The sequence below is a fragment of the Gopherus evgoodei genome, chromosome 2 (genome assembly GCF_007399415.2).
Source record: "Gopherus evgoodei ecotype Sinaloan lineage chromosome 2, rGopEvg1_v1.p, whole genome shotgun sequence".
Taxonomy (NCBI): Eukaryota; Metazoa; Chordata; order Testudines; family Testudinidae; genus Gopherus; species Gopherus evgoodei.
This window is the reverse complement of record NC_044323.1, coordinates 45,319,874-45,332,790: the sequence shown is the minus strand read 5'-3', so window position 1 is coordinate 45,332,790 and position 12,917 is coordinate 45,319,874. Positions and strand designations below refer to the sequence as shown.

At 39.6% G+C, this 12,917-nt stretch overlaps 1 protein-coding gene across 3 annotated transcripts in view; it reads right to left on the bottom strand.

The window, feature by feature from the left end:
* The window catches only part of AKAP9 (A-kinase anchoring protein 9), a 204,250-nt gene that overhangs the window by 14,099 nt on the left and 177,234 nt on the right, over positions 1–12,917 (bottom strand). For all 3 annotated transcript variants that reach the window (XM_030550534.1, XM_030550535.1, XM_030550536.1), the window contains 10 exons: positions 12,435–12,498; positions 10,795–10,916; positions 9,921–10,112; positions 7,298–7,486; positions 6,998–7,142; positions 5,855–6,074; positions 5,065–5,215; positions 3,357–4,025; positions 2,322–2,536; positions 419–527 (listed from right to left, as the gene is read on the bottom strand). In XM_030550534.1, coding sequence (XP_030406394.1) covers positions 419–527; positions 2,322–2,536; positions 3,357–4,025; positions 5,065–5,215; positions 5,855–6,074; positions 6,998–7,142; positions 7,298–7,486; positions 9,921–10,112; positions 10,795–10,916; positions 12,435–12,498 — 2,076 coding nt within the window. The remainder of the gene's footprint in view (positions 1–418; positions 528–2,321; positions 2,537–3,356; positions 4,026–5,064; positions 5,216–5,854; positions 6,075–6,997; positions 7,143–7,297; positions 7,487–9,920; positions 10,113–10,794; positions 10,917–12,434; positions 12,499–12,917) is intronic.

The following is a 12,917-nucleotide window of genomic DNA, read 5'->3' as shown; positions in this document are numbered from 1 at the left end:
ACATTGCCCAAGTGTTATTCTTTGTGCCAGACTGCCTCATTTCATGTTCTGAACATTCATAATTGCATGCAGATTTTCCTGTTGCATTTCTCTTAGTAAAGACAACATAAGTTAAGCAAATGTCCTGTAACAACCTGATATAGTAAATATTAAACACTGATTTTTCACATCTGGGAAATATTGAGTAAATTTTTTCCCACAGTAGGTTGCAGCTATATGAGTTAAGTTTAGTAACTTTTAGTACTTTTCCTAAAGAAAATGCTAGGAAATGTGAAATATATGTCAATTTGTGATTCCTTCTCAAAGCTGACAGGTAAAAAGGAAAGGATTTACAGCACTCTCTGCCAATGTTAAATGAACACAGACTATAGTTAACTTTTCACTGTATAAGTTTACCAAAAGTGATTTAACTTCTCACCTCTTCTAGTTGGGACAATCCAGGTAATGTTCCCAACAGTAAAAGAACATCTTCAATATTACTTTGTACCTCAATAAAGTTGTCATCATCTGCTGTTTCAAACTGTAACCTGGAATGAAAATAGCAAATATTTATAGTGTATGCAGTAGAATACAATGTAACTACAGTGAAGTATACAGTTCTATAAAGTACTAGATTTCTGCATTTCTGAAGAAAGGCACAGGGAAAGTGATTAACATTTCAAAAGTAAACAATGCCATGATGAACCCAATTCTCACGAAGTAGAACTGTCTTTTTCTGGTTATTGAATTTTTTTTTTTAGAAGTACTGCTTTCAGTTTTCTGTAGACACTGTTTGTAAAAACAGCCATTTTGAAAAGCTGGCCATTTCTCAGACACTCACAGTCCAAAAGGGTTTAATAACATTACAAAGTGCTCAGTTTCCCATTTCAGCACCTAAATTAAGCTGGCCACAGTTTAAACAGCACTCGGCACTAAGCAGCTACTGTTGTTTGGAAGGGGAGCTTTACAGTGCTGAGAACCCTTGGACTTTTTGACCCTAAGTCTCCCCAAAATTCTTAAATCATTGGGACCAATTGTATTTGAGACATTTTCAGAAGTGCAGAATATGTTCAAAGTACACCTCTACTTCAATGTTGTCCTTGGAAGCCAAAAAATCTTACTGCGTTATAGGTGAAACCACGTTATATCGAATTTGCTTTGATCTGCTGGAGTGCACAGCCCCACCCCCGTGGAACACTGCTTTACCGGGTTATATCCGAATTCGTGTTATATTGGGTCACGTTATATCGGGGTAGAGGTGTATTTCACTTCACACTAAGTTTTTCAGATATTAAATGAGTGTAATAGCAGAATCAAAAACGGATTCACACTGGGCTTCCATGCTGCTGGTATCACAAATAAAGTCCCCTCTTAGCAAGGTGGTAGTCAGTAAAAGAAGATTCAGGAATGTCAATCTGAATGAGTATTTTGCAAATAGAATTCACAATTGAATGTTCAAAGCATTGCTGAATACAGGAAATACTCAGTTCTTTTTAGGGGTTTTCCATCTACATCAGGCTCAAGTAACCCTCTCCCACCTTGCATAAGAAGCCTCCTTTTTTTGTCAGAATGAAGGATTACACTAAGTGTTAATATTTAGAACTGGATTCACTACTCTGTGATCCAGTTTTATGCTGGTGTAACTTGAATTTTTTGAATTTAAAGGCAACCCAGGATCTACCCTGCCCTTTCCCTGAGGCCCTGCCCCTTCCCCAAAGCCCCATCCCACTCACGCCATCCTCCCCCCCTGCCCCTCTGTCACTTGCTCTCCCCGACCCTCACTCACTTTCACTGGGCTGGGGTGGGGCGTTGGGGGGCCTCTGGGCTGAGCCTGGGGCAGGGGGTTGGGGTTCAGAAGGGGGTGAGGGTGTGTAAGCTCTGGGAGGGAGTTTGGGTGCAGGACGGCGCTCCAGACTGGGGCAGAGTATTGGGGTTCAGGAGGGGGTATGGGGTGCTGGCTCTGAGAGGGGGGTCAGGGCTGAGGCTTGGGGTGCAGAAGGAAGTATGGGGTGCTGGCTCTGGAAGGGGCTCAGGGCTGGGGGTGCAGGAGTGGTTGCTGGCTCCAGAAGGGGGCTCAGGGCTAGTCTGGGGTGCTGGCTCTGGAAGGGGGCTCAGGGCTCGGAGTTGGGGTGTGGCCTCCTGCCGGGTAGCATTTACCTCCGGCGGCTCCCGGTTGGCAGCACTGCCAGAGATTGCGATCAACTGGGAGATCCTCTAGGATCGACCAGTTGGTGACCACTGAACTAGAGTAAAACAGGAATGGAAATTCTGATTCAAGTGCCAAGATGCTACAGTTTGTTGGCTGCTGCTAACAAAAACATGTAGCTGAAGATGCATCTAACCTGCAGGCAGCTTTGTGTGCCAATTGCTTCAGCTTTGAAGATACATTTTGTAGCTTTTGTCTGATGTTCTCCAGAACTTTACTTCCTTCACTTAGATCACCTTCTCCTTTCACTTCAGTCGGTATGGGATAAGTTGATTCATTCATTTCAACTCCTTCCATTTTCTGCTGTAGAACCCAATTTCTTGTTCTCTCATTGGATGTATCCCAAGTAGTCTGCATATGTATGTATAAAAATGCAAATGGTATATGTATTTCAATTAAAAACACTTAAAATGTAACCAGTTCTAGGTCAAATTACAGAAAATAAAGGGCATGTTGAGTCAAATTCTACACTGAATTATTCCCCGTGTAACCCTATTTACTTGAATGAGGTTGTATGTGGTCTGAGTCAGCACAGAGTTTTGTCCATTATTCCTCACCTTTAGCAAGTATATAGGATTTCCAACACACACTCCTAAACACATGGCCACATTTTGGTTTATGTGGCGTTATTCACCCCTTCCAAATGGGCCCCGATATACCCTGAAAAAATGGTGTTACTAGGTACTGTATTGTGCCTGAGGCCAATCCTATGCACAATCACCTGGAGCATTCCTGAATAGGAATAATTTGTTCAATGGGCTGGGTGCTGGGACTACAGCTTGGTCTGCTTGGCAATGGATATATGTATGCGGACATAGAGTCAGGCTTTGCTTACTTCTCCCGTTGCCACTCTCAGTTACCCCCCTCTGTGATTTCAATTGCACAGGACACGTGGAGTGGTGTCACTAGATCTTCCTGGAGTAGGCAGAATTGGAGTAGTCTAATGCTCCTGCTCATGATTTTGGCAGGCATGCCGTGTCTCATCAGCCAGGATTTAGCCCAAAGCAAGGAGAATCTCCAAAAGACTGAATTAAAAGAGTAGCAAATGAATGTGATGAAAATTGCTCCTCAACTTTACTGGCCATCTAATCAAACTAGAGACAACTTAAGAGCACAGTGACAACTTCAGAATTCAGCTCAGTGTTACACATTTTTCTGAGCTCTACTGTACCTCATTGAGATTCTGGCAGATTGCTCTTTCACTTTCCTTTTTTCCCTCCCTTGCCTGTTCTTTTTTCTGTAGCTCCTGTATTATTTCCTGCAACTTCTTTGTCTCATGCTCTAGTTTATGAACCTGCTGTCTCTTCTCTCCAAGCTGCCAGTGAAGATCTTCCACTTTGGACTCCAGTTCATGTACTTTCTTCTGTGCTAATATGTTAGCATCCTGTTCTGTTTGCAGCGTCTTCCTCTGAATCTGCCTCTCCTTTTCCATCTGTTGCCTCATTTGCACAGAGTCAAGTTTATACCTCTCCATCTCATTGACTAACTCTACTATACGGTCATGTTTTTCATCCATTCGTTTCTGTAAATCTTTAAGTAACTCTTCAGTTGGTTTGTGTGTTCCATCCTGCCCCTTATCTTCAACACTCTGAAGCTGAGCACACAGTTCTTTCTCCCTTTCTAGTGCACTGCTCATTTCGAGAGCTCGGACTTTCTCTGATTCAAGTAGCACTTGAAGCTCTGAGTTATGGCCTCGTTCATGTGACAGCTGGGCTGCATTCAGAACTTCCTGGGATTCAATTTTCTGTTGCAGATCACCGGACAGCTGTTTCTCTTGTTCCAAAAGTTTATTTAATTGTAAATTCTTTTGTTTTTGATCCTCAAGAGAAATTTTCAAATCCTTCAATAAGAAAATAAAAGAAAGTGACTGGTTATATTCATTTAAAATATGCCCTTTTGCTGAAAATGTAAAGTATTTAAATCTAGACAATTTCCTTTAATGTCATGAATCTTGATTAAAAAAACAAACATTAAATACTATAGAGAGCCAAATTCTGCCATACCCAGTGCCTTGAGAGGTAGCATGGATGCTGAGAAATGCATCCTCTGGCACAGGAGTCCTGCCAGCCAGGATAGGATTCCATATGGTGGGCCCTGGTACACAATGCTTAAAACAGGACCAGCAATGTGCACCTCTGTATAGTGCTGCATACATTGTAGCCAGATGTGGGGGCTGTGTCTGCTGCCTTGTCAGCCAATACATCTCTTTGAAGATGTAGTATATGCTGGCTGACCTCTTTCCTATTCATATCAGAAAAACCATGGGTGTGATACAAAGCCAGCTGAAATTCATATGAAGACTCCCATTGATTTCAACGGACTTTGCATCAGGTCCTTTCTGCCCCGCTGCTTGTATGGGAGTGATTCTGTACATCAAGGTTTCTCAAACAGGGGTTGCCGCTTGTGTAGGGAAAGCCCCTGGCGGGCCGGTGTGTTTACCTGCCCCATCTACAGGTCCAGCCGATCGCGGCTCCCACTGGCCACGGATTACTGCTCCAGGCCAACGGGAGCTGCTGCAAGTGGCACAGGCCAAGGGACTTACTGTCTGCCGCTTCCAGCAGCTCCCATTGGCCCAGAGCAGCGATCCACGGCCAGCGGGAGACGCGATCGGCCAGACCTGCCAACGGGGCAGGTAAACACACCGGCCCGGCCTGCCAGGGGCTTTCCCTACACAAGCGGCGACTCCTATTTGAGAGACCCTGCTGTACACCTTCTTCCAACTCCAGTGAATATACTGCAGCAGCAGAGGAGATAATCTAGTCGATAGATTGCACAGTACATTAAACAAAAGGTAAGCTGGGATGAAATGTTAGAGAAAATCTGAAAGTATTTGTATATTTTTTAATGCTGAGGATAATTTGAAAGCAAAGATAGGGTACCTCTAGCTCTTCTCTTCCTCTTTCTTCACTGTGTTCCATTTTAGCTTTTTCCTTTTCCAAAGCCCATTGAAGCTCTCTTGATTTTTTCTGTTCATTTGCCATTGTATCTTTTAACATATCTAGCTCAGCTGCTTTTTCTTTAACCTCAGTCCTAATAAAGATACACAGGCTACCTTTAGGATTATTGTTTTTGTCAAAAAGCAACAAACTACACGGGGGAAAAACATTTAACATTAACACACATACAGAACTGCTTTTTAAATCAATGTGTAGGAGGTACATTTGCAGTCAGTAAAGAGAATCTGTGAAAATTATTTCCTTAGCATGATTTTCCTACCCCGGTCACCTCTGCTGTTGACCTCAAAGCAAGAGTAATTAAGTCACATAAGCTAAATGGAACTGCACATCACAAACTACCTGTAACTTTCTCACACCATGCCAGTCTCAGCATAAACTGTTTTTTTCTTGCTATTGTGTTAATAAAATATTTAAAATTTTATATATAATGGTCTAAAGTAAGTACAGAAATCTCAAAATACTTGTCCTTGGGTTGTGAAAGTATTTCAGAGGAAGCGATAAGTAAAACTACGAAAAAGGAAGCTTTCCTTGTTTCCATAAGATTACATTTCAATTGGGATAATTTGATACTTTTCATCAGCAATGTTTTATTGAAATCTTAAACTCAGATGGTAACAATTTTCATAATAAAATTAATATGGTAATAAAAGGCAATACAAGAATGAACATCTAAAATGCCAATGCCGGAAGGGTTAGCCACTGAAAGCCACACCTGATGGTTTCCAAGTCTTTGAAGTGCTTGTGCTGGGCCTTAAGGGTTGTTTCAAGTTCTAGTTTAGCTTGGGCAAGTTCATTCTTCAGTTCTGACACCATCATTCTCTCAGTATTCAGCTGTTCTTGAAGTTCAGCCGCTCTGTCCTTCACACTATGGAGCTCCACTTGCATCTCCAGTATCTGAGACTGCTTCTGCTGCATGTTGTACTCCAGTATTTCTAGAGATAACATCATTAATATGGAACTTACCCAGGTAGCATTCTACAAACAATGTTACTCATTTGGGGTGAAATTTGCCCCTGTGCATACAAACATCAAAATTACTCTTGTTCCACATAAGCTTTCAAAATGGTGCCTAGGCCCTGTGCCAGATCTGTGTACAGGAGTGAATTTTACCCTTTGTGAGGATCAGTTAAAACATAAATATTTGTTTAGCAGGACTTGAATGCACAATTATTTCAATTTCTTGTACCCAGCCTTTGGCTCCCACATGCCTTTAAGCTTGCAGGATCTGAGCAGGATCCAAATACTGTCTTTGAAAAGGGGCATGCTAAAATGACTCTAGTCCATTAACATTTTAAGAATTATAATTAGATAAAAATATAGATGCTATAGATTATTTGGAAATATATAAAAAGACTCATACATTTTGATATTGCCAAATGTACTCATATGTAGAAAACATATTTGGCACAAAGCACAGAAAGGTTATAGTAAGTACACATCTAGTGTTTGAACATTTTTCTCTGTCAAGTCTATACATGACAATCTTAATCACTATCAATGATTACCCATTTTAAAGAGGTACTCTCAAAGCTGTTAAGACCTAAAAACTGAAGTGCAGGCTCAGAAAAAATCCTGAAGGTGCCAACTTCAATATGGGTTCACTTTCAAAATCACTCAGCATCTCTTTAAATTAAGTGACAGAGGTAAGAGTTTGTAAGCAGAGAGATTATTTTAATTTTCAAAAGGTAGATTGGTCAGATAAGAGTGAAAGTTTTGAATCCTCAAAATGACAGAAACAGAATGAAGGGCACAATCTGAGGAAATAAACCTACACTCTATCTGTAAGCATATTTTTAAAAGTGTGTATGAACACACATGCACAGGTATACACATATAGTATTACCACATAAAGTACCTTGACTTTTTGGATCAATCTCTTGTTCTCTCTGTGGATTAATTTTTCTATTATTCATCTGAGTGCGCAGTATTTGAATTTCCATTAGCAAACTTCTTCTATCTGCATTCTGAATGAAGTCCATTGCCGTTCTCTGGCTAATAACCTGTTAGTGTTACAAATTTAAAAGTAAAACTCCAAAAAGTAATTAATGAAACACTTAATAAAGGAAACAGTTGCTTTGTAAAGCTTTCCCATTGCATTTATACATCAGAGATTAAAATTTAACATGCTTTAAACAGAAGTAGTGTTTTGCCTCACCTGTTCTTGAAGTCTGTGCTCTAACTGGTTCATCAATACAATCGCATCCTTGGTAACCAGTTCTGCAAGTTCGGTTTGAAATGCTGCTAGAAGAACATCCTGTTCTCTCAGAAAGACTTGCTGAACAGCATGCAGAAGTTCACCTCGCCAGTCTGGAACACTTTCAGGAGATTCACAGTCCACATAAATCTACAGTGGGATAAAAGTGACTAAGTATTTAACAGAATTGCAAGTATACTGATTATGTTAAATTATAATTTGATGTGTGCAGAGTCAGCGCAACACAAAACTTCTTTCATTCAACAGATACACAGATACAATTTGTGTCTGTGGACATACAGATTTGTGTGTGTATATGTACTTACCGTATACATGCAATTATCTCTCTGTATGCATAAATACTACTTACTGCATGCTACACTGACATTTGCATTTTTCACAGATCTCTACATTTGAAAATTTGACCCCATGTAGCAATATTCTGTTTTACATTGCATAAGATTCTCCTTTTAGTGGTATGGCTTTTAAGTTAAACCTCTATGCACTGACTAATTCAGCACTATGTGGTACTGGACCACACCACTGAGTGTATACTGTACTAATGGTTTTCTTGGAGCAGAGTTAATCTTGGTTACATTTTGTAGTGACACTGCCAGATTCTTTGACTTATTCCTTTCCCTTTGTGCCTCACAGGCAGTGTAACAGGCAAGGAAACTACCCACATATCTGAAGCAGGGAATACACTTTGTGTAAGGCTCCTCAGAGGGCATAGAGCCAGTGTACCTTGCTCCTCAGCCAAACCCCTGCAGCCCTAAACACAGAAGATGTATTGGGGATGCACTCCAGCTAGCTCCAGGGCCGGTAAACAATCCCTTGCAGACCACTGACACCTGGGGTGGAGGAGAGCAGAGAATCAAGGAATTGTAACTGCAAATCCTCGGTTGCAGCAGATAGACCATGCTGTTACTTACTATGGGCCTGATTCTGCCACCCTCACTCACAGTGGTAATATCTCACGCCACATCTAGTCCCACTGAAATCACTGAGCAAGGCACTATTCACGGTAAGTAAGGGTGGCAGAATTCATGCGTTGTTTTTTTAATTCAATTTCAGTTTATAAAAATGCATCCATCCATTGCTCTGGGAGCATGTACAAATAGGACTCAATGATCTGTCTCACATAACATCTTTCATAGGTATCTTACTTCTAGAAATATCTGTAAAGGCTGACTTACTATTCTGTACCTGGGTTCCCAGGGATTCTGTATTCTTAAAAGGGGAATTTCACTAATGGATTTTTTTTTTTTTTTAAATCTCACAGTATTATATTTTTTTAATTTTGCACTATATAGTATGCTGTATATTTAAACTCTGATAAACATCACAATATCTTTGTTACAAAATAGAAGTCAGGCACAGATGGAGAAGGGTACTCTGAAATATTTGTAAAAGGTTTATACCCTTCCTTTTAAGGCCAATTTTCCAAATATAGGCATCTAGATTGTGGCACAAACAAGCATTATAAATCACTAAAACATGAAATAAAATGAAATGAAACAACAAAATAAAGTCCATCTTAATAAAGATAAATATTTTTTTCCTCTCAGTGTAATGAATTGGGAACCCTCCAACATTTAAAACAAACATCTCCAATAACCAGCACAACAAGAGACAAGGCTGGGCAAAATGGTAATGCAGAGGCAAAATGAACATCTGATTGGAAGAACAGCTGTAAGGTTCAAGTGCATTATATTAAAAAATACCAAATTCTCAAGTTCTCCAAATAGAAGAACTTGAGATTATATCTGGGCCAATTCTGTTAGGTGTTGAGTACCCTCACCTCCCACTAATCTGAATGGCCTTGTCTAGAATTGGATTTAAAGGTATGTTATTAGATTGTGTTATTAGAGCTATCCAAATAAGACCTTCTAAAACTCTAGTCAAAATAAAGGAAATTGTACTGCAGCATATCCTGAACTGGCTGAGTTAAAACCTAGGCTCCTCTCTAGGCTTTAACTCAATCAGTTTTAGCACATGCTAAAGCAGTGGTTCTCTGGGGTTACATAGAGGTCTTCCATGGCTGCATCAATTCATCTAGATATTTGCCTAGTTTTACAACAGGCTACATAAAAAGCACTAGCAAAGTCAGTACAAACTAAAATTTCATACAGACAATGAGTTGTTTATACTGCTCTATATACTATACACTGAATTATAAGTACAATATTTATATTCCCATCAATTTATTTTATAATGTTGTGGCAAAAATGAGAAAGTAAGCAATTCTTCAGTAATAGGGTGCTGTGACACATTTGTATTTTTATGTCTGATTTTGTAAACAAGTAGTTTTTAAGTGAGGTGAAACTTGGGGGTACACAAGAAAAATCAGACTCCATAAAGGGGTACAGTAGTCTGGAAGGTAGAGACCACTGTGTTAAAGTATACATTTCTGGAAATTTGCTGAAGATTCTGAAAAATTCAGTTTTGGTTTGACCCAAACCAAATTCCACCCCCCTATTTTTTGGACTGCCAGTGAACCAAAAAATCAGTTATTCACACACCTCTAGTTTCAAATGCTGCTGTATAAATTATTTTGATCTGAGTTTTATAATATTGTTTGTACCTCAGTTTCCCTATGCAGTTGCATTTGTGTAATTAAATCCTTCAAAGATGAAACAGTGCTCAGAAAAGTTTTCCTTTCCTCAAGCCAGGATTCTGGCCCTTGTTTAAAAGACAGTATATCCCTTTCACTGTCAGAAAATTCAGTGAGAGACAGCACCTGTACGCCTTCATGATGCACTGCTTGTAGCAAACCCTATAATAATAATAAGAAAAAAATTATAATACTGACAGTCATAATAGTGATCTTGGCTCATGAGCACTAGAATTTGGCATCAAAACGAATCAGAAAAAGGAGGCTGATTATGCAAGAGCAAGCACTATCTATTAATAAGTAGCTTGCTGAATATGATTAATGTTGAGACTAGAAATACAGAAAGTGCCTGATTATTTAGTAGTTTTAGAAATATATATATTGCTCCCTCCTCCTGAAACAAATATTGCTGTAGTCCCTGAAGTTCATTACAAAAAAAAAAATCTATTAGATCAATACTACAAATTTAAACTGAGTTCTCTATATAAACTTATATTTTAAAAGTTAAGTCCTGGAAAGTTTCCATTCAAATTTTGAAACTCGCATATGGGCTAGGGCTAGCACACAAGACTGATGGCAGGAGACAAATTCGTCTTTATAATGGTTAGAAATGAAAATATCATTCTTATTTGTTAAAATTATTTATATAGTTCTGGTCTTTGCTGGTAGCCAACATATTATATAGTGGTGATATTTGAAAAATGCAATTAAATAATCTTTAAAATATCTACTATATACAGGGCACTTCTTCCCAAAAAGAGAAGATGATCTACATTTCAGACAGTATAAAGGAGCTTTAAAATGATTTTGTTTTGAAGTAAAAATTACATCAGCTCTAATTTACCTTTATTTTCTTTGGAAGCAGTTCTGTTGAAGTTTCATCATCATCTCCTATTCCTTCTGATACTATGTCAGATCCCTGGCTCTGGGTGAGATAAATTCCTTGACTCCAGTCCGAACTAGATTCTAAAATAAAAGGGAAAAACAATAATTGCTTGGAAACCTTTAAACAACAGATAACAAAAAAGGACTTCGGTTTCTTGATTCTTAGGACAAGTGGTTGCATAAAATCTACTTTTTTTGTTTTGTCTTCTACGCTTTTCTTTTTTGCTTTCAAAACACAGCAGCAAAGAAAATCATTTAAAATTCTGGGAGACGGAATCAAGACATTTATCTGAACACTACATAAACCTTTTTCCAACTGACCCTTCTGAGTATCTGTAGTCTCTGCCTCCACTTGAATCTACACCTCTACACCGATATAATGCGACCCAATATAACACAAATTCGGATATAACGGGTAAAACAGTGCTTCACGGGGGCAGGGCTGCGCACCCCGGTGGATTAAAGCAAGTTCGATATAACACAGTTTCACCTATAACACGGTAAGATTTTTTGGCTCCTGAGGACAACGTTATATCAAGGCAGAGGTGTACTTCCTATTTGCTACTGTCGGATAGAGTGTTTTAATTTTTATGGTAAAAATTTGATGGGTCTGACTCACTCCTGTTGGTGCACACACTCAGATCACACCTCTCTGCAGCCATGGAAAGAGGTGCATGTGAGGATACAGTAATACTGCCACCCTGAGAGATTTTGCCAGCAGCCCGCAGTTTTAAATTCCATTCAGGACTGAGGAGACTGCCCTGGATTAACGCTGAAATCAGTATGAAGAAAGGATGGAGGGACTGTGCCCAGACAGAAGGAACCAACTTCCAATTTCTTTCCTCAAGGCAGCTCCATACCCCCTCTGTCACACATACGTTTCTGTCCCAGAGTAATTAAGATTCACATAGAGATATAATGCTCTTTGTCTTTCCCATGACCGGCCAGCGTTTGATTACTATGGGATTTTGTTTTGATTTTCACTACTGCTCCTGTTGTAATTCCTTTTGTTATTGCAGGTTGCTTTTTGTTTTGCTTCTTGGGCTACAGGTCTCAATGCAAGGAGTTCCTTTAACACGAAAGCCTATCAGGCAAACAGGAGATGAAGATCAAGGTCCTGCTTACAAGTTGGGTTTGAACTGGCTCAAGTTTTCCATACAGACACTTGATGTTCCTATGGGAAGATCGTGGGTAAAGAATAAGGGGAAGAGCCTGCCTTTATAGGAGGCAAAAACTAAAGCATTTTGGGAAGGAACACTTGATGATGGTATTACATGTTGCCTATGCTGTGTTTTTTCTGAACTTTAAGTTTTTTGCTGTGCTGCTGCTGCATGCTGGAAGTAGAGGAAAAAAGCATCAAGTAAGTACCTGGTGCATCTTTAATAAAATCCTGACTTTGGTCCAAGATCACAGTAGAAAAGTCATAATTAATAAGAAGGAAGCCTGCAAGATTGATATTTTACCTTGTCAGGTGACTTCAGTTTCCATTGTGCTAGGATTAAAGTAATGCACAGCTACTTTTGTTTTCTATCATACAAACAATTTAATTTATAATACTGTTATGGGAAATATGAAGGCTATAAAACAATTGTCTCTCACCACTAGAACATCCATCTCTGGCCATATAAGATGCAGTGTGTGGTAACCCAGAAATTGGGACTCCCTATATTTGGAAAAAAAAACATTTAAAACTTTGCAAAAAACACAACCTGACACATAAGAGTCCAGATTGATCAGAAGAGAGCAGCTGAACAGAGGACCACGTGGGCTACTCCCTCCTAGTCACCCGGCAGTATAGATCCTCTCAAAAGGGGGCAGAAACGGGAAGGTTCATGGGCCAACACTTCTGCTTCACAAGTCTATTGAGCTGTCTGGGCACAAGAGGGCAGCAGGTTGCTCCAACCTAAGGGATGGTAAAGCTAGGGAGGGATTTAGGAACTCTCCCTGGGGTGGAGCAACTCTACACAATTCCAAACACAGTATAGTGCCTTAATGGCACAGTCTTCCATGATTAAGGGGACTCAAAATAGGAACCCTACTTAGGAGTAGCATGAACTAAAACATTCTTTATAAAATACTGAA